General features: G+C 40.4%; 1 protein-coding gene across 2 annotated transcripts in view; it reads left to right on the top strand.

Annotated features, from left to right (window-relative positions):
- Positions 1-26,934, top strand: part of CPVL (carboxypeptidase vitellogenic like) — a 133,099-nt gene that overhangs the window by 42,877 nt on the left and 63,288 nt on the right. For both annotated transcript variants that reach the window (XM_079932009.1, XM_079932010.1), the window contains 5 exons: positions 2,985-3,051; positions 15,086-15,208; positions 15,857-15,988; positions 19,149-19,247; positions 20,807-20,980. In XM_079932009.1, coding sequence (XP_079788135.1) covers positions 2,985-3,051; positions 15,086-15,208; positions 15,857-15,988; positions 19,149-19,247; positions 20,807-20,980 — 595 coding nt within the window. The remainder of the gene's footprint in view (positions 1-2,984; positions 3,052-15,085; positions 15,209-15,856; positions 15,989-19,148; positions 19,248-20,806; positions 20,981-26,934) is intronic.

Genomic DNA, 26,934 nt, shown 5'->3' with positions numbered 1-26,934 from the left:
TTTTTCACTAACAAGATGTTTAAATTTTTTTTTTTTCTATTTGGAATGTGTTTAGGACCACAATGCCGCTCTGGTTTAGAAAAATATATAAATTTCCTAAAGAATAATAAATTTTCTAACTGGAGTAGACCAGCTGGTGCCACTCTCCCTCTACCACTATTTTTTTTTTTTTTTTTGTGGTACGCGGGCCTCTCACTGTTGTGGCCTCTCCCGTTGCAGAGCACAGCCTCTGGACGCGCAGGCTTAGCAGCTGTGGCTCATGGGCCCAGCCACTCCACGGCATGTACCACTATTTTTTGATTGCCTACTATGTGCCCGACGTGGTTCCTAGTGCTGCTGATACAGTAGTACGCAAGCTCCCCAGTCCCCACTCTCCCAGTGTACCTGAAGTTGTCTTCTTAGCAGCCAGACGGAAATGCTGCTATTCTATTCCACGTATTGGTTTGCATGGGAGATAGTATGTATTGCTAAACAAAGCTTCATGGCAGTATGACTATGAAACAGTTTCATATATTTAATTAGAACAATACTGCGTGATGGGTACAGGCAGAGATCATGGCCTGGCCATACTAGAAGTGGAATGAATGAATGCAGAGGATGGCTCCTGATCTGATGCAACAGACGAAACCACCGAGATTCTTGTTGCTGTGCTTCTTTCAGCCTGTCAGCAACAAAAGCTATACCTTGTTTGGCTTTTGTTGGTACGGAGCTTCTGCTGAGATTATTTTAACCTCAGTTCTCCTGGATGTCTTGTATTTACTATGACCCTGACTCCACTAGAGCTGACCAAAGACCAGGGTTGTCTTTGGATCTCTAATGCGTTATCATTTACGTCTATCTTCTCTGCCCTGAACCCATCTTCCTTTTTAAAAAAATTATCTGAGGAGTATTTTCTCCTACTCATTCACCCTTGCAATCTGTGTTTCATCCTATTGTCCTTTAATGTACCTTTCTGCCACCAGGTAGCCTTTGACTAAAATTTGACTCAAATTGACAAGGCCTTGGCGCAATGCCAGCAAGGTCGTCAAATGGAAACACCTGGAAGAGGCATGCCTCGTGTGCCATGTGGCGCTTGTGCCTGAGTAAATGCATGGAGTGCACGGCACACACACGTGCATGTATTATGCCTTATGTATTTTGGCATTTCTACTTCTAAAATTTGCAATTTTATGTGAGCATTATTCTAGATATTATTTTGAAACAACCCTTCACCACATAATGGTATAGTCCTTGATGAAAACACAGTTCAATGAGCAAATGATATATGTATGTGCAACTTACTAAATTTATCTATTTTATTCTTCGTTCCCATTTAAGAAAGACTTACTAAGGCCTTGCTATGATTAGCCAAATTTTTGTTCATATCCTACTGTGAAATTAAATCTCTGTGATAGCTTCCTCAAGTGGGACCTTGCCTTGGAAACTTCAGCTAGATAATCCTGCTTTTTCAGGCTGGAAGCAACCTAGGAGATTATCTCCTTCAGCTAAGATTGTCGGATAAAATACAGAGTGCCCAGTTAAATTTGAATTTCAGATGAACAACGAATAATGTTTTAATCTATGTATGTCGCATGAAATATTTGGAACATATTAATACTGAAACATTATTTGTTGTTTATCTGAAACTCAAATTTAATTGTACATCTTTTGTTTTTATTTGCTAAATCTAGCAGCCCTGACAATCCAACAAATTCTTTAAGGAAATAAGCTTTAAGCTGAAGCACAAGGCTTAGTTCAGATTTACTATATTAAAATGTCTATTGCCATTCCAACTAGCAGGCAGAGAGAAAGGCAAGCAGTTTTTAGCCTGAAGTTTGGAGAGGGAAGGCTGGACAATAAACTCCTATTTTTATATCAGCTCTAAAGCTAGCTCATTGCCAGCACAAACATGGACGCTGTATAATGCAGCTTCCCAGATTTAGTTGCTACAAAGATTTTAGTTACTATAAATAATAAACAGAGAAATAAACTGAAACTCTACAGTAGAGTTTAACGGTGGGTTTTTATGAAGCCTTTGAAAATTAAGTATTTCCAGGATCACGGTGATTGTAATGACCCAGTTTTGCCTCTGGGTGACCCTTGAACTTTCTCTTTCTCCTGGTTTTGCAGGGCCTCCTTGCCTTTCATGTTCACTGGCTGGTTTACGGCTTTTAGTCCCTCAGCAGGAAACTGGAACAGAAACCCTGCCTAGCTTCTCAGGCATTGCAATCTGGGTCAAAACATTCATAAAGCTTCTGAGTTTCACAAGTTTTTGTTTCCTTTCTGAAAGATTTTGTTCAAGTAGAGAATGATTCAATAATCCACCCTTTTCTTGCTTATTATAAAATAATTTCTGGAGACTGTTTAAATCTATTTCAGCTTACCAAGAATGTTGGCATTCTTTCCTAAATGTGATTCTTTTGACCCTGGAGGCCACTGTGCATTTACTTCAATGTCTGTGACCATTTGGTGGTTTTCCCTTAGACTACAGTCATTTTACACCTTTTCTGTTCTTTGGTTATTAAAACACTGAAATGCTGGGAGCCCCGTTAGAATATAGAAATGTTCAGCTTCCCCACAGAGAGAGGTTGGTAAGCAACTAAGGTTCCCATTACCTCACCGCAACCCGAGATTACTGGGGTCATAAGGTTTGCAGAACTAACTCCACAAATTGCTAAGTAATAGGTGAAAGCCTGTAGCACTTTGCTCAAGGGTCCCCTCAACAGGTGGGTGATCCAAGTTGGTAACCCAGGGAACTGGAAACCTTCCCAGAGTGCTGATGTTCACTTGTCTCAACTTTGAGTATCACAAAGTAAGCCCACAAGTGTTCTTCTAACCATCCACAGAGTATGGAGTGTTATGCACATGAGACGTTGAAAAAATGCCTACAGGAACTTATAGCATAATAGTATCTTAACTCAAATGTGAAGCCTATTGTCCAAGGGTGAAATTGTGTAGCATAGCATGATTCCGTGTGATTTTTATTGTTGTTCTTCTTTTTGCAGTGCACTTACTCAGTTTTTCCAGTTGTTCTCTGACTATAAAGACAATGACTTTTATGCCACTGGGGAGGTGAGTTGAAGTCATGTTTTCTTGCATGCTTCCAACATCTTCAGGACTGAAATATATTATGACACTTGTGGTTTATTCATTCAGTATATACACACACACACATCAATATTAATTCAGCCCATATAAAAAATCCTCCAATTATCCCGCAGATGTCCTCCATAGCATAGTTTTAAAAATTCAGTGCCCAATAAAGATTCATATATCACAGTGGGTTGTCATGTCTCAGTACCATGTCTTTGTTGGTGTTGTTGTCAGTTGTGATGATGATTATCCAGAGTCTAGACAAGGTGCCTTGTAGAATGTCCCATTTTCTGACTTTGTCTGACTCTTTTCCAATGCTTAGATTCACTGAAAACATTTGGCAAGAACACTACATAGAAGATGTTGTTTACTTTGTATTCAATCACATCAGAAGGCATATAACATCTTTGTTCCATTACTGGTCACTTAATCAAGATGGTACCTGCCAGATCTCACCATTGAAAAGGTACCATTTTCCCTTTGAAATTAATAAATAATCTGAGACCATGTGAACATCTGTTTCCCCCAACACACACACCAAATATGTCACCAAGTAGTTTTAGCATCCACTGATGATTCCTGTCTGAATCAGTTATTATACTGGGGGTTATAAAATGGTGATTTTTCTGATCTATCTTCCTTTAGATATCATCTGGCATTCTTCTGTAGAGAACATCTTTCCTTCTTCCTCTTCTCTGATACGTACTTTAAAAATATCACTGGGGACTCATGGATTGTAAATTCTGTTTGCTGTGTTAAATTTTATTGATATTATTATTGTTTTTGATGCTTGTATTTTCCTATAGTTGGTCAATGGGAACCCTTCAGGCTGGCTCCTGTGTCCTTTTGACACATTGTCCCCGTTTGTCCCCGTTAGCCTTTGAGCATTTCCTTGCTCTTTGGCACAAATTAGTTATAAGTTACAGGATTATCTTGTACTTTCCCTGCCCTAGCAGGGAATTAATTCTGGTTTTTTCCAGGGTGATTATGTTACAATTTAATGAACAATTCATTTGCATATGTTGGTTTCAATCTTAAGGTTTGCTATTTTTCATCCTTTTAAATTTAAGGTTATTTTAAACATGTATAGCAGCCAATATTTTGAGAACACAAAAATTCTTAGGTGCTAGGAGTACAGTTGTGAACAAAACAGAAAAATTCCCTGCATTCGTACATTCCAGAGGTGAAAGCAGTGATAATGAAAGAAAGAAATATGTACCAGATGGTCAGGCAGCGATATGTCTGAAAAAGATGTCATGAAAAAGATAAGCAGGGTGAGGGCTGGAGAGTGATGGAAGTGTTATTTTGGATAAGATTGTCAGAGAAAGTCTCTTCGGTAAGGAGACAATTGAGCAGATTCCTGAGTGACGTAGTGGAGTGGTCTCTGCAATATCTGTGAGAAGAGCTTTCCTGGAAGAAGGAACAGCAAATGCAAAGACTCTGAGGTAGGGACGGGCTTGGTGCACTCAAGGAGAAGCATTGAGCCACTGTAGAAGGAGCTTAGATGGGAGAGGCAGGCTGATCGTGTAGGGCCCTGTTGCTCATGGCAGAGTGGTTAGACTTTATTCTAAGTGTAATGGGAAACCATTGAAGGGTTCAGTGTTCCCTGAAACAGTATTGAGAATCAAATTCAATTCAGTTCAACACACATATATTGAGTATGTACTATGTCTGAGGCTTTGGACAAGTATTAGAAAGTCAATGATTCAGACATTAACTCTACTGTAAATCTGAGTCTAACCATACAGAATGAAGAGTACAGTTGGAGAAGTAGCTGTGAAGACAAATAGTGTAAGGTGAGCAAATAGCTACCTCTCAATATGGGATCCTCAGGAAAAGTCAAACAGAGGAGACAGCAATTAAATTGGATTTTGAAGGATAAATATGGGTGTATTAGTCACGGCTCTTTTGCTTGCAAGTGACAGAAACCCTATTCAAAGTGTCTTAAGTAAAACAGGGGATTGAATTGTTGGCATCAGGTGTGGCTGGATCTGGTTGATCAAACCTTATCAGGATCTTGTCTCACGTTCTCTCCATCTATTCACTTGGCTTTGCACTTCACTGATTTCATTCTCAGATAAGTTCTTTTCACCTGTGCCCTTGACTCTCCAACCCACTCCAGGGCTCTAGGTATAGCCTATCAGCTCAACTTCTCTTTCCCAATAATTCCACCATATACCTGAATCTCATTATCCATTTGAATCCCATGGCCATTCTAGAACTAATAACTGGAGTCAGGGGGATGGAGGAAGTGACACTCCTGTCATTTTGGTAGCAACCCTGGAAAACACCCAGTTCTCCACCACCAACAGAAGAGAGATCTGCTTAGTGTGTAATTCCTCGTCTTGCAAATAATGTGACAATGTTGTTAACCATCATGTTGAACTTTCGGCAAAGCTACCAAATACCAAATGAAAAATTTGACTTGTCTGTCTCATGTCTGCCTGGTGGTTTCATGCATGTAGTTTCTGAATGTGTGTGGCAAAGGACAATTTTCTTTTTATATTCTCTGCTGCCAGGATGAATACTTTTAAGAAAACCTGTGCCTTCCAAGTGATGAAGGAAGATGGGAATGAGGGCAGGCAGAGCCTGGGATGGAGATGCACTTGCCAGGCAGCAGCATCTTCATGAGAACTACACAAGATACATTAAATCTGGGGGCACATCTTTTTCTAAAAGGTAGAGCACTAAATAATGCCTTGATGGTTTATTATTGGCAGAATGCTGTGTTTCTCTAGTCTGCTTTGTCCCACCTGGTCTTTCTGTTTTAAGGCTAGAAGGCAGAATGGAGAAGTGGAAGGAATTTTGGATTAATAATCAGGACACCTGAGGTTCATTGCTGGCTTTGCCTCTCTCTGGATGATTCCAGACAAGTTCTGTGACCTCTCTGGGCCTCTGCTTTTCATCTTACAATCAGAAGGGTTGGTTTTTAAATTAGATCACTTCCGGGGATATTTTACTTTACTGGATACTCAACTGTAGTTACCTAGACGTACTCTTAAAGCATCTGTATACAATTGCAGTTTTAACATAATACCAACCCACCCTCCCTGTGTCCGCCACCATAAAAAATGTTGTAATAGATTTTTCAAGAAAGGGAAATCTTTTCTCTTGTGAACTCTTAATTTCCTGAACAAATAATGCCGCTAGATTTGTAGAATTGTTCTTGGAAAACAAATGCATAAACTCAGAAATGGTTTTCTGCTTTTGATTGCAAAGGTACTAGACCTAAATATCCTCCACATTTGTGTGCTATGAATGAGGGTAGCCTGGTGCTCAAAGGGGCTGGAACAGCTGTTCAGCGCCCTAACTTTGGTGTAAGAGAGTCTGGAAGTAATAACAGTACCTACTGCATGGGGTTGTTTTGAGCATTTAATTAGATAATCCTCCTCAAATATTTAGCAGAGTGACTGGCTGTGGTGAGTACCCAGCATATGATGACTATTATTACCATTCATGTTGAAAAGCTGGATTAAAATGTTATGGCTCCAAAGCATATGGCCTAATGCATGTAAACAGGGGCTGAGATGTTTACAAGGCTCTGCTCACTTGTTCTTGGGGTATGGCATTGTCTCCCCTCTTATTTTGAAATCATCTTTAAAAGAAATTGTTTGCTCCATCAGAAAATGATGGTGGAGCTTAGAAGTTTTGGATGGTAGCAAAATGTGTGGGGACCGATCCAGGCCCTTCGCCCCTGCCGTGTGGACCACGCGAGGCCACAGCAAGGCATAGTGCAGACCTGCAGTTGGGGCAGCGGAGAAGGAAGAACTGCTTTGTCTCCTTCCCTTCTCTCCATTTCTGCCCAGAACACCAACTGGAATTAATTTTCTCTAAAGAGAGACAAATGTGTTTATAAATCACCCTCCTCAAGGCATGAAAAAAATGTACTTCAAAAAGAGGAACAAGCTGCATTTCATTCATATCATTAACTTTCTTCCTAAGTGTCATCCTTCCCGAGCCAGTAACTATTAGTGAGATTGCTCTTTTTCTTGAGGTACAGACACTCTTTAGGATCCACTCAAGTGTATGTGGGCCCAGCTAAAACTTAAAGCACAACAGCCTTGGCGCTGGAAGGCAGGGAGGTGACGGTAGGGAGGGGTCTGCCCACTGGCCTCTGAGCCTGTGGCTTTCTGTCCACTCATGGGAAAGATTTAGCGTGTAGAGGCGTTTGTGCCAATGGGTGGGAGCGCTTCCAAACTGGCAGGGCATGTGGTTAAAACTGGGCATCTCCCGATCAGCAGGAGAGGCCTACTTTCCTTAGAAGCAGTTTTGCAACCGTGATTAATTCAAAGGCTGAATCTGAGGCAAAACGTTGAAGCTATTTAAAAATTAGTGAGCTTACTAGGATACTTTATCTTCATCTGCATGAGTGAAGTCCTGCTGGGCTCACAGGGTCTGATTTCTTTATTGAAATCGTCATGGTCCTGGGTTCTGGTGCAGGCTCCCAGGAGGTGAGAGCCAGGTTTGTTTCATTTGTTTCATACAATACCAGGCACAGTGTTGAATGGATGTTATAGAGTGGCTTCACACACGGTATTTGCCAGATCAAATAAAAATATCAATGAGATTTCTCTTTGGCTGTTTTACATCTCTTTTCATGGCTCTTCTCTCCCTGTACTGCACCCCAGGCCTTGGGAACCTCCTTTCTACTCCCTTATTTTCCAGGGTCATCCAGTGCCCCCCGCCTGCCACCCAAGGCCTTCCTTTCCTTGGCTGTGCTGTGCTCAGGTCCTATTTCTCCCATGCTTCTTCCATCCCCATCATGATTGTACTGTTTCTCTCCCCCATTCTGACTTGTTACCAGCTCACTATCCATTAGAGAGAATCTGATCAATTAAATGTACTTCCAACATACTTGTCCTTGAATAGAGGACAGAGCCTAAGCCATAGAAAGATACTTGTAATAGGGGAACTTCACACACTGACATACCTGTGAAGGGGTGGGAAGGGAGAACTACCCTAACTATAGGCCTATAATTGTTTTATGTAGGCCATACCTTTATCTTATTAGTCCAGGCTTATGATCATTAAATTTGGTGATTAGAAGGATGCCTTCAAACGTATCTAGTCCCCTTGTTTTATTTGTAGATCTTATTTGAGAATGTTTATTGAGAGTGGATCATATGACAGGCATGATGCTAAGCAGTGTTTCGTGCATTACCTTGTTTAATCGTCACAGCTGCCTTATGAAGCGGGCACTGTTATTATCATCCCCATTTTACAGTTGAGATGACTGAGGCTTAGAGAGGTCATGTAGGCTTTACAAGCTCACCCAGCCAAGATTGGAACCTAAGCAGCCAGACTCCATCACCCAAAGACTGTAGTCACAGGATGGGCTAAGGATGGTAACCCGCTTCGTGAAGATGCTCTCTGGAGCCTGGCTCCTCAAAACTGCACTGTTTCCAAGACTTGCCTTTTCCCACAGAATAGATCCACTGTCTGTACAAGGGAGTCGGACATCCCTTACATATTTTGTACAGAATCTCTAAGGGTTACTAACCTTATACAAACAGAAAAGAAGTTCTCTAGCTTCTTGGATATTTCTGTCTTTTGATCTTCAAGTTTTATGGAGTAAATGGAAGTTTCAAGTGATATAAAGGTTTGAAGTCCTTAGAATGTAATTCTTTCTCCAAGCTTGGAACTTGCTGAATATGACTAGATGACATTTGAGCTGGTTTAACTCTTGAGCTCATGACAGATGTCTATTTTCAGTTATGTTCCTCTGACTTGCCAATATTTTCTTTTAGAATTGAAAACGGATTTGTGACTATTTAATGAATTTAATATTAGAAAAGTCAAGGTTAACGCTGCAACCTGGAGAACTGAACAGGGGCATATGGAAATGTTTGCAAAATTGGGCCTCGGGCTTTTGGATAGCGTATCTAAGTCAAATCAACACTTATTTGCTGATTCTCTGGTTACGTGGAAAAGACTATGAGTAAATCAGACGTCAATATAAGCTTTGTCTGAAGTGAGCTACTATGCTAGACCAAGTGGCATGGCGACACAAATAGTACGCAATTGGATGAGATGTCTAGGCTGGGGACCAGAAATGCTAAATTATATCTATTACGCAGCTTCACCCTTCTGAGTTCTATCTATAGAGAGCAAGTGAAGGACTCAGTTTGTTGACTGTGGCCCAGTATATTCACACTCTTTATTTAAAAGTCAAATTAGCTGTAATCTCTAAACAAAAGGGTTTTATTCATCTGTTCAAGTCACCTGGCTTCAAGCTGGGTATGAATTTCTCCAAAACTGGCACTGAAGTTAGAGTTGGGGGGAGGCGAGGTACATCCTTTTCACGTACGTTTGTCACTGATGGAATTAATTTTTAAAGAAGCATCATCTCAAAACGAAATAAGAACATATTTGAAAGGCCGTACATACTTTTGCATAAATTTATGTGACTAAAAGTTGGATATACATCAAAATGTTTTTCTCATATGTGTATTCCTGTAGATTCTACATTTCTTTTTAAGCTCATAGTCAAGAGAAATAGATGTTTAGATAAAGTCATATTCTCGTTAGAAGCCTTTTTTTTTTTAAATCACAGCAGTGTGGTCTTGAAATTAGATGACACATGGTCTAGCAATGTCTAAGAAGTTGTAGAGATTACCACAATACCAAAGCTCCAGTTTTCTCCATTCATTACTTTTCTGAACTGGCCGTGTTAAGGCCACACCTCTTCTCTCCTCAGAAGCAATAATGGTGCCAAGTGAAGTAAGATTCTACCCCAAGGCTAGATGAAGTTAGGGTCACCCTAGCTTAATCCTGTCCTCTTGGCTGCTGTGTCCTGTGTGACTCCGTTAAACTTAGGCTTTTCACCAAGTTTTGTAGTTTTCAATGTGTGTATAAAATTCTCTTCAAAGCATATCCCCCTATTCACTCTGGCCACCCCTGTACATGGGGCTGGTTCCACCATAGTCTGTGTTTGGGGACAGCTAGAGGACATGACACCGATGTGACTCTCTCCAGAAGGGCAGCCCACCTGGTGTCCTCCCGGAAGACATGGAAGAGTTCTCACCAGCCCCGAAGTGAACTCTTCAGAGACATTCATTCTAGCTGGAGTGGCTGGGGGTTTGGGGGCAGAGCAGGGAAACGGGCACAGAATGACCCTGAGCATCCTTGACATGCCATTGACGAGGATGACAACTCCCTTTTTCCACTTCCAGGCAGAGGTGAGGGCCAATGAGTAGTGACACTTGGTAACCAGGTTCAAAGGCCATTGCTCATTAGCACTGATAAAGGTTCTGCGAGTTTTACCATAAAAGGTATATTTAGAAGCAAGTCAGAGAGTGAATGTAGCTGCATCTACTTTTTTTTTTTTTAAACTAAACTTCAGTAAGAAATGCAGACGACTAAGAGTAGCTTAAACAATAGTAACTGCTAACATATGTGATATTTCTGTAAGAGGACATTGTTTCCATTATAATATTATTCTCTGACACGGTTTTGTTTCTTCTGGAGGAGCTGATTGAAGCTTGATTTTCGATATGGATTTTTTGACTCCCTTAAAAGTAACCGGGTGGCAGGGGTACAGTAAGTCGGCTATGAATGTTGTTGAAACATGTAAGAAGGGAGAGATTCAGATGGAATACACAATTACAAGTTTCTTTAAGTCCAGTTTCATTTTGCTTTTACACATCTGGATAATTAACCAAGTATTACATTCTCTCTAGACTATTTTTACAAGTACAATATGCTCCTAACGTGATTTCCATTAGGCTGTTCCAAACATCATGTAAGAACACAGAAAGATTGCAAACCAAGATTCAAAAACACTATTCAACTCTGATGTTGAGACCTTTTTTCTCTCATGGGGGAAATAAAAGTTTGAGAGCTGAATTCTGAGATCCTTCTGATGTCAGAGGAAAACTGGAGGTTGACTGCTTCTTTAAGCTCCAAGTACAAGCACATACGAACATACCCTAATGGCTCTGGCCCTTCTTGTCAGAGGTGAGCTCAAAATACGGTCACCGTGGGGCAAAGGAGCCATACAAGAATAGTGTTGGAAATTGCAGCTTCTTTAAATATTGGAAAGGAATAATTACTAAGGGCAAACTAAAATCCTGACGTGTTGATTGCTAATCTACTTTGAATTATTATGTTAGTTAAGAATATTTGTCTGACTGAGTTCCTCATTTGAAGGTCACTGCTGAATTCTAAAATTGTATGTGTTCAAACAGTTTCTGGACACACTTTTCCTCTTTCCTTTTATAATTGCTTTGATGCTGTTCAGAGCTTGTTTGAGGCCAGTGTCTGATCTGAGGGTAGAAGGTTAGCGTTAATTCACAGACTTCAGGAACTTCGTTGGCCAGCTGCTGACCACATTGGTGAACCCCAGCCAGAGATCAGAGAAACCACAGGGCTGATAGTTGTGGTTGTCATTGCTTTAGTTGTTGTTATGGGCAGAACTCAGAACAAAAGAAACAAGAGTTCATAAAATTACAGGATCACAATTATAAGACCTAAGGGCCATATAGTCCATTTCTGATCCATCAGACAACCACACCTAACTTCTCCCCCCAGAGTCTGACATTCTATTCTATTTAAAACATATCCGGAAAAGGGAAAACTGGGTAAAATCAAACATACTTGATTTATTGTCTGGTTGTCTTTTAAAGTGCTCGTGGTGGTCAGAGAATCATTAAATCGAGAAACAAATGGTTCAGGAAGAATAAACAAATCTGATCTTGAAGAAAAAAGAAATGTGTCTCAACAAGGAGAGTGAAAATAATTGAAATTTCATTGTAATGTTTCGGTGTCTGTTTTCCATAAAATAATCCTATAGTTGTCTACTGTGTGACAGCCTGAGTCGCTCAACCAGTGGAATGATTAATGAAAACGGCAGTGAAGGATTTGTCACACTGACACAGGGCAAGGAAGTGTGTGATAGTCATTAGAAAGCCAAAACCAAGGTAAACATCATCACTGTTAGGTTAGTAGATGTAGACTGAACATTGAGGAATCTGTTTTGAATGTGGTTATAGAACTACCCATCTCACTGTCTCATTTTCCTAAATGGTCCACTTAGCAAGTGTGCAGTGGATAAATCCAAGGGTGGGTCCCAGGTTGGGGGACCAGAGATCCGTAGTCTATCCAGGACCCTTGACTGAAATGTGATTTGATATGAGAAATGGGAAGCGTGGAGGCAGCCAAGCCCGGACAGAATTCCAGGTGGGCATGTGAAACACACAGACCTTTGTTTTCATCATTTTAAAATATAGGAAGATAATGTTAACTTTACATTGGCTCGAATTAAAGTAGGTGAAATAATCTGTTGATGGTGGATGCTCAGATTGAGTGGGTGTTCCTTTTTAATCTCCTGCCTGAATCCCGGATACATATGATGGTCGCAAGGGGAAAGGTGCCGTAAAAATGTGACTGTTTTAGCCCAAGTTTGTCATCACTACCTATAAAGTACATACCCTTCTATCTCTGAAAAAGTCAAGGGAGGTGTTTTGTTGCTAGGTCTTATAACAAGACACGTTGAGTGCTAGCATCACTGGAAGGTGTACTTTTTTAGCATTTGTACTGATTTCCAGTAGAGAAAACATGTTTAGAAATAATGTCAGATTAGTCATTCATTTATCAGCTATGTTTTTATGTACCTACTATGTGCTGGCTGTTGTACACATTGTGGAAATAATAAGCCATGAAATGGTAGACTCTGCCTTATCACATTTGAGTCAAGTTTTCCATAATGTATTTTTAAAAATATTGTGATCTTTACGAGTTTTGTGCTTTACTCATTTTTGTGTCTACTCAAGTATCTGTTATGATACCTTTGACAGAAGAGTTGCCCAATAAACCATCATTGAATGAAGATTATATAATACATCTGTACCAGTGAAATGATTAGTCAAGAGAATTTGCTTTTTTGGTCAATTTACAGAAATTTTACTTGATAAATGTTCACGTACTGTCCCTAAAAGGAGAATATAGCAAAGTTATACAGCAAAGCAAATTTCAGACATGGAAGCTAAAAAGTAGTCATGAGTATGAATGGATAAGCTGCTTTGATTTAATACTTTGCCTAAATAATTATTATTTCACAAGAGGAGTGCATCAGTGAAGGGATCTTGTGTGAGTTATGTCAGTTAAGTTCTTCCATCATAATTTGGAAGGGGTTTAGGATTTGGAGTAGGTCAGACCAGGTTTAATTCTGACTCTATCACTTAACCTCTCTGAGCCCCAATGTCCTTACGTTGAAATGGGAATAATGATAACTGCAGCATATAATTATGGCATGGAAAAAATGAGAGCTCTCCAGAATTCCCGGTCTTTGAACTTCAGGGCCCTGGAGAGCCTTGGACATATTGTGAAAGTTCTGCAGATCCATATGTACCCACATAATGTATCTAGTCTATCTAGAATATATGTGCATTGCTGTTTTTCAAATGCATGTAGGCTAATTCAAGATTCATTCATTGAGCAGTTGTTTATTGAGCAATAACAAACAGCATCAGGTACAGGGGATACACTAATAAACAAAACAGACAGATATTCCTGTGTCTGTGGATCTTCTATTCTAGTGTGGGTAGGGGAATAACAATACACAAGGTAAAAAGTAAAAGTTTGTTGGAGAGTGATAAAGATTAAGATGAAAGAGGAGAGAAGGGGAATATAAAATATCAAAAAAGGGGTGTTAAAATTTTTGATAGGGTGGCCATGGAGGGCAACCCTCAGAAAGCCTCACTGAAGGAAGTGAGGGAGTTAACCATATGGATATCTGGGGAAGAATATTCCAGGGACAGAAAGAGCTAATGCAAGGGGAGGAACAGTACAGATCACAATTATGATTTGGTCTGAGAGAGGCTGGAGAGGAATGAGCAAGAGGATAGTAGGGGGTAATGTGAGTGAAGTGACCAGATCATGTCAGCCCTTATGCCCCAGAAAAAGCACTTCACTTTTGCTTTGAGAGAGATGGGAAGTCATTAAAGGATTTGAGCAGAGGAGTGGCATGATCTAATTTAACAGACCACTGTCTTGAAATTAGACTGGATGACGGTAAGAGCAAAAACAGAGGCCCATTGAGGAGGCTGCTGCAAGAATCCAGGCGAGAGATGACGGTACCTGGAGCAAGGTGATAAAGGGGGTGTGTGCAAAGACCCTGGATTCTGGATGTGTTTTGATAGAATAGGTAGAGTTGATGAGATTCACTAATGGACTTTTCACGAGGTGTGAGTCAAAGAGATAAACGGTGGCACCAGGATTTTTGGCCTGAGCAGTTAGAAGAACAGAGTTTACATTCATGGAAACGGAGGCTGCAAGGAGGGCTTAGGTATTGGAGCTTCGGTTTGAACATAGGAAGTTTAATATTAGACATACAAGTGGAGATGTCAGGAAGGGAACTTTTTTAATGGAAGAAACACAGAACTATTTTTAAATATTACTGAACCAATAGTGGCTCTTTTCAGCATAATCTAAAAGCAGTATTATCATGTTTGTGTCAGCAAACTATTTTGAAATTGAAAAAGAGCCTTGTATTGGAAAAGGTTGGAAACAGAGGTAAGTTCAAGTGACCATTTTAGTGGCCAATAAATATTATTTATCCTTTTCCTCTTCCTTTAATCCATGTTGATTTCAAATTTTGGCATCATTGTACAGATTTTGAAATCTTAATCTTAATTTGGCCTTGGGATTTTTTTTTTTAAAATAAAGCTTGCAATGGAACTTTCTGGTAAGGAAAACCCTAAGGGTGGCAGAATTGTGTTCACTGGTGTCCATGTTCTTTCCTTTGGAAGGAAATTAGAATGTTCACTTAGGACACGTTCACTTATTATTTTTTTGCCCTCCTAACCTGTGACCTGCATGTCACTCCATGCTATTTGGGATGACAAAAGAAGAAGGGACAGAGCTCCGTGCTATTGTCAAATTTGCAATGCGAGGTTAAGAAATACATGTGTCTTGTGGAAATACTGACTGTTTTATTGTGATTTTAATTTGCATAAACACCTCATTTTAGTAGCATTGATTTGTGATGGTTCATTTTAACGTCTACCCTTCTCAGTCTTACGCGGGGAAATATGTGCCAGCCATCGCCCACTACATCCACATGCTCAACCCCGTGATGACCATGAAGATCAACCTGAAGGGAATTGCTCTTGGAGACGCGTATTCTGATCCCGAGTCAGTAGGTGACTCTTTTATCCTTTCCATTTTGTTCCTTAAGGAGAGTAAATACCCTTTAATCAGATGGACGCTCCTCTTACCCTACAGACCTAACTTCGTCAAGGGAAATACTGTTGCTCAGTTGACTTTCTAATGATTTAAATCTTCTAATTTTTACCAAATGTTTTACAGTGTCAACTTACTATATGTCAGCCTACGTTGGCTGTGAGTGCAAGTGTCAGTGTGTGTATGTACAAGTGTGTGTACCTGTGCTTGGTGTGTTTGTGTGTATTTTGTGTACATGTGTGTTGTATGAGTGTTTGTGTGGTTATGTGGTGTGTGTGTATGTTTTGTGTATATGTGTTTGTATGGTGTAGTTGTGTGTTATACACGAATTGTGTGTGTGGTGTGTGTGTGTTTGTGTATGTGTGTGTGTATGTGTGTGGCGTGTGTATGTCTTATGTATGTGTGTTTGTGTGGTGTATTTTGTGTTGTGTATGCATTGTGTGTGTTGTACGTCTATGTTTGTGCGGGGGGGGTGTGTATATGTGTGTGTGTTGTCCTGCTCCGCTAATTGAGAAGTTACAAAGGGTTATTTCACAAGCAGGTGGGCTTCCCTCACATCCCTCTCTCTCCATGCAGCGTCTGTGTTTGCTTCTTTTCTCCTCAGATCATACAGGGCTATGCACCATTCCTGTTCCAAATTGGCTTGTTGGATGAGAAGCAGAGAAACTACTTCCAGAAGCAGTGCGATCAGTGCGTGAAATACATCCAGGAGGAGAAGTGGTCTCAGGCCTTTGAAGTGAGTTCTGTGGCCTGCGCTGCCCTGGCGCAATGAGCACCATCTGAGAAGGTCCCGGAAGCACTGCGGTGCCTGGCCTGGCTCTTTGTTGTTAGCAAAGGTGTTTCCTTGGTGCCGTCCCGAGATCAGGAGGCAAGACAGTGGGCTCGTAAGGAAGAAAAGAGCCATCTGGGTTTCTTTGAATTTACTTTGACCATATTTTAAACCTGAGATCACCTCGGGGTGTTTATCTAACTGTGTCTTTCATTAACTGTTTTGATTTCTTGAAATGCTGTGTAGGCCCTCAAGGCATCCCTACCATAAAGAAATCAGAAGAAAGGCAACCTGGAAAGTGGATGCATATGCTTCCACATGTGCTCTAAACCCTTCAGAGGGTAATATCCACACACAGTGCTCCAGCTGGGGAAGTGGCCACAGTGTAACAAATGTCACATGTTCCTGTGTGTCAGGAACAAAGAGTATAAAGGGTGGTCGCTTGAAACTTTTACAAAGAGCCATTGGCATTTGTAAATATCGCCACATCGCTCTCCTAAAATTAAATTTGAGGACCAAGTAACATAGTTATATTCTTCAACCTTTATTTTGTTTTTTTGGTTGTTTAAAATGTAAGACTATACTAAGTATTAGGATGCAGGAGGGTCTTGTTTGTTGCTCATTTGGTTTTTGGCCAGTGCAGACAAAGATCATGTGTAAGCAATCTTCCTTGGGGGGTTTTGTCACCTTTGCCATAGAGCCTGTGTGTTTGACACGTTAGTAAATGAGGTGAGGACTGAATTTTGAGACCTTTAATCTTGTTACTGGGAACACAGCCTGTCACAGTTTACCTAACAGCATTGTTATTATTAAGGCCGAGGCCTGGTATTAATAATCTTTTAGGCGCTGTAGGTCAGCTGGTTCAGATCAAAACAGGAGACATACAAACTTATGGAGAAGGGTGGGGTAACAAAGTTGTGCTCCATTTTACAAATAGGGTGCCAGGGCAGTGACTGCCCTTGTTGTGAGTTCTGACGGCAGCAAGCTGTGTAAATAGGAGAACTCAGGAAGTCCCGAGCCACCCCGCAGCACCCTGGCGGGCTCCTCTTTCTGTGCCGGGACACTTGATGCGGCTGCAGAGCGTGGATTCAGAATTTCTTGTGCAATTGTGAATGTGAAGGAAAGAAGAAGAATCTTATCAGGGACAGGTTGGGTCATTCTTCAACTTGCAATCACAGTATTTTCAAGACCGGTTTTAGGCTGTCTGCTGTGGTAGGCAGAAAGGGTAAAAAGGACTAAGCGTTCAGAATTTAGAATTAGTATGAGATTTTACATTGCATGAGACCCATCTGCAAGCGAGACATTTGATGTGTTTCTGAAGAAGCATATGTCAAGAGCAAACGTAAGCAGTGTCAAGAGCAAGAATATTTGATAGACTCAAAGGGATAAAGAAAGCAGAAAGATGTCTGTGGTGCGTGATCCAGCAGCCTAAGCGTCCACAGGATTAGTGAAACTGTTGAAAAGTTCAGATATTGTGTGTATTCAGAGATAACGACAAGATGACCCATGAGGTCTCTCCCAAACCAGATTCATCAAAAACTAGAGAAACCCCCCACCCCTCCCCCCACAAAAAAACTCTTGAAGGTATGCAATGTCTCTGTGACCACTGGTCCAAAATCTTGTGTGATAAATGAAAAGACTTTTGCTTTTTCACAGGAAATAGATGAAATGATACTTAGGAAAGTAATCAAGTAGTGGTAAAATGTGTTTCACGTTATGCAATACAAGACTCCAAGAAATCCTGAAACCCAAGAGAATACAAATGTCAAAATCTCAAGCCTAAATAATAAAGCCTTTTTGATGTTCTGATCCCTTAAAATGATTTAGTTAATAAAAGAGTGGTAAGTCGGAGCTGAAGGGATCAGCTTCTCTCCCGACACACACCCCTGGTGTTCGCCTTCTCATTCTCTGAATATTTTGGCTCCTGCCTCAGTGTCACTTTCCAGCATTACTCTTGTCATCATTTCTGGTGACTGAAGTCTCCACATGGATGATCTTTTTAATACTTGGTCCCTCAGTTTCTTAGTCTCCTCTCATTTAGTGATCTTGTTCTCTTTACCTTAGCTGCTTATTCCCATTACCCCCTGCAAAAAAGCCAGCAATCACTCCACAATCTCAGATTCAACAGATTCAAACGTCTTCCCCCAGCTGCCACCTCCCTTCCTCCCAGCTCACTTCTCTGAATTACAGTCCTGCAACCCCATTGTCTTTCAGTCCACGGATCCTACTACCTCTTCATGGTCCCCTACCCCTGCAGGTCTTAATTTCTCTAATTACCCAACATAAACCCAAGCTCAGTCATTACATACATTCCCCACCTACGGCTCCCCTTTGCACCTCCTCCAACTCCTTTGGCCAAACCACAGTCCTGGCTAGATGCCCCTCTCTACCACTCCATGCCTGCCTTTGTGCAGCTCAACATGACCTGAGAAAAGCACACAACTATGCTGACTGCTCTCACCTTCAGCTGATGACCAGCTTTTCAATGTCAGCAGTCCAAAGATAACTTCCACCAGTTCCAAGCGCCTGGGTGTATGTCCATATCCTCTGCCCTGTCTCCTCGTACATGGGTGAGTGGTCAATGATCGTGTTACGGTAACCCTTCCCCACAAGACTCACTCCCGCAGTCGGGGCCTTTGGGCTCACTGTTTCCTCTACTTGGAAAGTTCTTTTCCTAGATGTCTTCCGGGCTTGCTTCCTTCCTTCCAACAGGTCTTTACTCAAATGCCACCTTCTAAGTGAGACCCGTTTCCTCCTCTCTGCAGTGTCCCCCACACCCACCACCCAGGCACACACACCCCACAGGCACCCACAGCACTTCCTGTACCCTTCTCCTTGTTAGTTTTCTCCTTAGCCCTTATCATTCTCTAATACACTGCATATTTTACCTGTGAATGCTTGTTTATCATACCCTCTAGAATATAAGCTCTATGAGGGAGCATTTTCGGCCTGCCTTGTTCACTGCTGTTTCCCCAATGCCTTGGACAGTGTCTATAGCGCAGAGAAGATGTGTGGGAAGTGGTTGTTGAATGAAACAGTTATTGAATAAATGAAATGACAAATGCCTGTATATTTTTACCCACCCTGATGTTTTCCTCCTTCCTTTCTCCCCTCTCTCCCAACCTAGTTACTGGATAAGCTGCTAGATGGTGAGTTAATAAGCGAGCCTTCCTACTTCGAGAATGTTACAGGATGTTCTAATTACTACAACCTTTTGCAGTGCACGGTAATGACAACAATTTTAAAAAACATAATAGTGTTTACTTAAAACTTCTGGCAAAACCAAACTTCCTCCAATTTAAGAAATAGGAGAGCTGACTTTACACTAGACAAACATGTCCAAACCCTATTGCATTATTTGGTATACTAATCTATAGGATTTTTTACCCTGCCAGTGTTGTATACATTATAATCTGACCATTGAGAGTGTGTGATATTCCAGATAACTCAAAAAAAATCTCCGATTAACACAGTTTCCCCCCACTAGAGCTTGTTATACAGAAGTTCTTTTGTGAAGGAGACAGGCCAGGGTTGCAGTTCTGGGTATCAGGTCCCAGAGCTCCAATCCTGTAGTGAGTTTCTTGAAAATGCCCACATTATTTGTTCTGTACTTAAGACAGCTTGGATAACCCAAACTGCCAAAGCCTTTATGAAAATATTTGCTTTGTCTTACTTTTAACTTAAGATGTTTCATGCATTCAGTACGGCCCTCACTTCAAGCCCTCTGGAATATTTCTCAAAGTATTCAAATAGTTTCTTTCATAAAAGTGGGCCAAAATTTGATGCCTTTTGGGTAGAATTAATCAAATAAGATAGAGGGAGCCAGACTGGGGATTTGGATTTGTATAACCATGTCTAGTGGATATCACAATACATTCTGTTTTTAAAATTGCCTTACTTATTAACTATTTTGTAAATAAAATATAAAGCTAATTTCAATGGAATTTGCCAACCCCTGTGGTTTTGGATTTAGATTCTACCAAGAGAAAAACATATGCTAGGCAATAAAGAAGCAAAATTTGTGATTAATTTTTTTTCTTTACAAAGAGAATGTATTCACAGTTAGCAAAAAATATTGATGATTCACAAAATTGTTGATTTCAAACTCTTTTTTTTATCCTTTTGTAACTTTTTAAAAACAGCATTTACTCCTTTTTTTTTTTCTTTTAGCGTAATGAATCTTACAGAGACTTTTATGCAGTATTTTTAAAAAATAAGGCTCATGGACAACTTCTCTTTTGTCTTATGTCCTTCATAAGGTATCATCTGTTCTTACACTTGATATATTTTCCTCCTTAAATTATGGTCAGCTGATAATTTTGTGTGTGTGGTTTTAATAAACGGCAGAGCATGAAAAAGAAATCCTCAGCTTTTAATCCACCACATCACCTCCCTGGCCCCTTGTGGTCCATTTCACCTTCTTTTCCGAGAGCCTCCAACAAGGAGCAAATTGATTTTGATAATCTCGCCTCTTCATTTTTCCTATTTTTGCCTTGAATGGGGTTTTTAATTGGAGTTACAGATCACAAAAGTTTTGTTGTTACAAAAAGGAAAAATCCAGCATTTGCAAATTGGATACTGGCTCCAAGAGTATCAGGTCATCCAGATTTGCTTGGTAAAATTGAATTTCCCCAACCCCCCAAGTTAAAATATTCAGGGTAGAGACCAGTTAATAGTGGTGTCACATCTTGTTCATTGTGATATATGTTAGGAGAAATTTGAAGCTTTCCCCAGAGTACTGTTCCCACCACCCACTCGTTTTCCCTAATATTTTTCTGATGCCAGGAACCTGAGGACCAAAGTTACTACAGGAAATTTTTGTCCCTCTCACAAGTGAGACAAGCCATCCACGTGGGAAACCAGGCTTTTAGTGATGGATACAAAGTTGAAAAGTACTTGCGAGAAGATACAGTAAAGTCAGTGAAACCATGGTTAACTGAAATCATGAATAATTATAAGGTAAGAGACTTAACTTTAGTTACTGTCTATTTTAGGAACTTTTCAGATCACCCAAAGCAGAAGTGACCTTCTTTTATTCTTAATTTGACTCCTGCCTTTTTTTTACTTTTATGATATCTTGCAAATGTAAGCAACAACTGCTGCATTGTTTGATTTCTTTGAATTAAAAGTTTTATTTTTTCCTTCTAATTAAATCACTTTCCCCCGAAAGTTCCTAAAAATGAAATTCTCTTTGGCACATGACACCTCTCATCATTTCTTGAAAATAGACAGAGAGCAGAGCCGAGAAGATGACTGACCTTGTGTAAGCCAATTTTCCCTTATTGTTTGCTTTATTATGTTAATCCCAATGAAGTCAGGGATAAATGAAATCAACTGGTTATTCCAAAAATGCTTTTTGCTTGATAATTGCATTCATTCACGTTGCTCAATCACAGTTTCTTCAGGGCCGGCTTTAAGCCAAATGTTGTGCTAGTCTGTCAGGTTGAAGCGTTGAATGAGACAAGGCCACTGTTTCGAGGCATGTAAAGTCAATCACTGTGTTATCTGACTGAGATGTTCTGCCTGATTTGCTGCTGGTGGTACCAGAGGTTCAAGCAAATGAACTGTGGACCCTAGAATTCTCACTGTGAGGGAAGGACACCATGAGCAGGTGACAGGGAGACAGTCATCCTGTGCATTTCTTTCCCCTTTATTTCTCTTCTTACCTCCTCCTCTGATCCTCCAGAACTGTTAGCATATGTCCTAGGCATGGTCTGGGGGTAGCTCAACAGGATAAGTGTGTTATGATAGAGAAGATCACCACCAGAGGTGATCCACTTTCTCTCTGTTTCCTGGCAGAGGCAAGAGTAATGTTTGGAATGAACAAAAAACAGGGCCACCAGTAACCAGCACATGAATCAGACAAAAGGCAACCTCTCCTCAAGATACTTTATTTCTATCTGTCCAAAAATTGTCCTAATATACTGCTTTTATTTGAACCAGACTCTTTACTGCCATTTTCTGACATAAGGAAAACACATTTCAACAATGTCTATGTTAGGAATAGTGTATCTTGGGATTGTTCAGTGCACAACCTTCAGTACTACCCAGGGAGCCCTTGACCTAATACACCCTTACGAGGTTGTGTTTTAGAATATGCCCGACCTAGAAGACCTAGTTTCTGATCCTGCCTCTAGTACACAGAGTTTGAATCCTAGACATACAATTTTTTTTTTTTTTTTTTTTTTGCGGTACGTGGGCCTCTCACTGTTGTGGCCTCTCCCGTTGCGGAGCACAGGCTCCGGACACGCAGGCTCAGCGGCCATGGCTCACGGGCCTAGCCGCTCCGCGGCATGTGGGATCTTCCCGGACCGGGACACGAACCCACGTCCCCTGCATTGGCAGGTGGACTCTCAACCACTGTGCCACCAGGGAAGCCCTAGACATACAACTTTTATTCAAAATAATCTAAGGCCAATGGCATGCAGAGTCTACACACCCATTATATACCTGCAGAACTTCATGAAATACTTACTTTGTAGGCAAGAAAGGGCCTAACTAGATGAGGTCAGGATTTCAGCCACTCTTGTGTTTGGTTCTGTCAGGGAAATGTAGTAGCCCTTAGTGCTTGCCTGCTTGGAGCCTTCTCTGAGCACCTTCAGGTTGTCCTCTTCTCTGAGGTCTCAGACCATGTGCTCTCTACTGCTGTGGTCACACTTAGCACACTGTACTGCCATTGTGGGCTGTCAGTCATAGCACCAGCCTTGAGCAGATGTCAGTAACACATAAATGAATGAATGAATGAAAATTCAGTTCTATAAATTAGTGGTCTATCAAAAATATATCTAATAAACTTGTTCATAATCCATCAGGTATTTATTATCCACAAATTTATTAAACCAAAAAGAGCTTAGCACTTATGTTTTCAAGATGTAAACACTGGGCTATAATGTAACATTAAGGAATGCAAAATGGTTTTTTTGAGTGGAGAGCAGGTAAGGAAGTTCCCATGTATATTTTTCTGTGCCCTTGCAAGATAGGTTTTCTCACTGTATAAATTTAACTAGAGTATGATTGCTTTCTCAGCCAAGTGAGGATAGCGTGAGATATGTAGTTCACCTGATGGTGTAAACTCTCCTGGTATTGGCTGATCGCCATACAGTGTCCACTTGCTTGATAAGGGAGAATATGCTGATTAAAGATGAGCCTGCATCTTGATATTTAAACATATCTGTTTCTGTTTCCCATGTATCCTAAACCTATCAATGTGAATTCCAATGAAATCAGAATGTTTTCTAAACTTTCAAACTCTGAATCAGTTGTCAGAAAAAGAGAATAGATTAGTGGTGCAGATAAACCAGGTTTCCAGAAAGAAAGAGAACAAAGTATGCAGTCAGTCTGACTGCAGACCAAAAAGTGGCTGTTGCTGAAACAGACCGCATATCCATGGCTACAGCTGGCATAGCCCACAGGGCAGCGATTATCCTTGGCTTGTCTGTTAATGGTGGTGAACCTCAATGTGTATGCAGTGGAATCAGAACAATCTAGGTTGGCTTAAAACATTAGTACCCTCAAGGTTATATTTATGTAAGACTCAGTAGTAATTTGTCATAGAAAATAGTGCACATGCTTCTATTCATAGGAACATGGAAGTCTCTTTCTAGTACTAGATTCATTTTATGCAATGTGGAATATCTGATGGGCTGAGGAAGACCTTCATCAGTTTCTGGAAACTAATAGAACTAAAAGAACAAGGGTGTAGTACATCAGTTTCTGTACAGACTATGTGAAAACATAATCCTTTTCTTGTAAAGACCTACAGGGGATGTGTACTCAAAGTCATCCTCTTTTCAGTAATTTCAAATATTTAGGTGGTAAATTGAAATATCATTTTAGCAGTTTCCAGAACAACTAGAGTGAGAAATAATCTGTTGGACTATTGGAATTCATGATTAAATCAGATCATGGTTAAATATTATCACGATTTCTAGGAGTTACCTGGGTCCATAGCACATGGTGGTTATAAGCATGGGTTCTCACGTTAGACATTTTGAGTTTGAATTCTGTTTCCACTATTCACTGGCTATGTTCCTTTGGGGGAGGATACTTAAAACACTCTGTGCTTCAGCTTACTCATCTGTGAAATGGGAATAATAATGGTACTTACAGGTGAGTTCTTATGAGGTTTAAATAGATTATGTAGATAAAACACTTAAAACAATGACTGGTGCTTAGAAAGTGCTTGAAAATATAAGCTATTACTGATGATGTTCAACACATTTCAGCAGAAGCCTTTAAACACCTGCTACATACAAAAGTTATACAAAAAACCATGGAAAACACAAAAGTAAAAAAGACTTGACAGACTTCTGGTTTCCAGTCTGGCATGTCAGGAACTTGGAAGTTACCATTCTGTCCTAACAACAAGTAAAAAGCTGAACAAACTGAAAAAGCAACAACTCCTCTTAGACCTGTGAGAGAAGTGAAGTCATCACAGGGCAAACTACTTCACAAACAGGAGAGACCGACAGGTGGGTACAGAGAATCACTTTTCTAAGCAGAAATCCATGAGCAGAAACCTCCACAAGAACCAGTGCCAGGATAGGAAAACCTGAGCTGTAATTCATGAATTACTGGAGGCTCAGTGGGGATAAGCCTGAGCCTTAAAAACTCCAGGGGAATCCAGTCATGGGAGGAAGCCCCCACTTTTGTAGTTTTATCTCCAGGAGTCCTGCAATGTCTTCACAGTGAATACTGGTGAAAAATTCCTTCTGCTTATGGCAGGAGGAGGTAAAAGTAACCACCTTGAAATACACCAGAGCATTTTGTTTTCTGTAACAAGGCCTGCCCTCAGAAAGCTATTTTACCACAGCCTAACCCACTGAGGGGTTATCAGAGCCTGATCTACCTGTGGGAAGGGAAATACTCAACTTCAGCTCTAGACTTCCATGTGGGGGAAAGGAAACACCCAATTCCAGCTGCCTTTAGCTATGCTGTCCCACCTAAGAGGTGAGGGGGAGCAACTGCAAAGCACTGGTGAGGTTCGCAGTCCAGGGTCATAGGCTCCTAAAAGACTGAGACCTAATCCTAGGACTCTAGTATGCTTCCCATCCCCCACATCTTACCACCATGTTACAAAAGGGTTATTTACCACAGTACCCTGTATCCATCCAGTGCATCATGTACATCTTTCAACAAAAAATTACCAGGCATACTAAAAGGCAAAAACCACACTTTAAAAAGACTGAACGAGCATTAGAACCAGAGTCAGATAGGACAGGGATGTTGAAATTATCAGACCAGGAATTTTTGCAAACTATGATTAATATGCTAAGGGCTTCAGTGGAAAAAGTAGGCAACATACAATAATAGATGGATAATGTAAGCAAAGATATGGAAATTCTAAGAAAGAATGACAAAGGAAATGCTAGAAATCAAAAACTGTAACAGAAATGAAGAATGCCTTTGATGGGCTCTTTAGTAGACTACATGGCTGAGGAAAGAATTGCTGATCTTGAGGATATGACAGTAGAAACTTCCAAAACTGAAAAGCAAAGGGAACAGAGACTGAACAAAACCAGAAAATCCAAAAACTGTGGAACAACTATAAAAGATGTAACATATGCATAATGGGAATACCAGAAAGAAAAGAGAGAAAGGAACAGAAACAAAATCTGAAGAAATAATGATTGAGAATTTTCCCAAGTTAATGTCAGACACCAAACCACAGATCCAGGAAGCTCAGAGAACACCAAACAAACAAATGCCAAAAAACGACACCTAGGTATATCATATGTAAACTTTAGAAAATCAGACATAAAGAAAAAAACCTTGAAAGAAGCCAGAGAGGGGAAAAAACACCTTACCTATAAAGAAGCAAAGGTACGAATTACATCTGACTTCTCCTCAGAAACCATGCAAGCGAAAAGAGAATGAAATATCTGAAGAGTTGAGAGAAGAAAAATCACCAACCTAGGATTCTGTGTCCTATGAAACTGTCCCTCAGAAAGGGGGCAGAAATAAAGATGTTTTCAGACAAGTACAAATTGAAGGAATTTATTGCCAGTAGACCTACCTTGCAAATTATGTTAAAAGAAGTTCTTCACAGGGAAGGATAATGTTATAGATCGGAAACTCAGCTCTATATAAAGAAAATAAAAGTATTGGAGAATGAATAAGTGAAGATGGCATGATTGTCTATGTAGAAAATCTGAAAGAATCAATAGAAAAGCTCCTGGAACTAATAAGTGATTATAGCAAAGTTGCAAGATACAGAGTTAATATACAAACACCAATCACTTTTCAATATACCAGCAATGAACAAGTGGAATTTGAAATTAAAAATCCAAAACCATTTACATCAGTACCAAAACTATTGAAATACTTAGGCATAAATACAACAAATTATGTACAAACCTATATGCAGAAAACTACAAAAGTTTGATGAATGAAATCAAAGAACTAAATAAATAGAGAGATATTCCATGTTCATGAATAGGAAGGCTTAATATTATCAAAATGTCAGTTCTTCCCAACTTGATCTACACGTTCAATGAAATCTCAACCAAAATCTCAGCAAGTTATTTTATGGGTATTGGCAAACTAATTCTCAAGTTTATATGGAAAGGCAGAGACTCAGAATAGCCAACTCAGTATTGAAGGAGAAGAACAAAGTCAGATGAATGACACTTCTTGACTTGGAAACTTAATATAAAACTGCAATAATTAAGACAGTATAGGGCTTCCCTGGTGGCGCAGTGGTTGAGAGTCCGCCTGCTGATGCAGGGGACACGGGTTCGTGCCCCGGTCTGGGAAGATCCCACATGCCGCAGAGCGGCTGGGCCTGTGAGCCGTGGCCACTGAGCCTGTGTGACCAGAGCCTGTGCTCCGCAACGGGAGAGGCCACAACAGTGAGAGGCCCGCGTACCACACACACAAAAAAAGACAGTATAGTATTGACTGGAGAACAGACA

This window comes from Stenella coeruleoalba, assembly GCF_951394435.1.
Source record: "Stenella coeruleoalba genome assembly, chromosome: 9".
NCBI classification, from domain to species: Eukaryota; Metazoa; Chordata; class Mammalia; order Artiodactyla; family Delphinidae; genus Stenella; species Stenella coeruleoalba.
The sequence above is the reverse complement of the archived record's forward strand: the minus strand, read 5'-3'. Positions and strand labels throughout refer to the sequence as shown.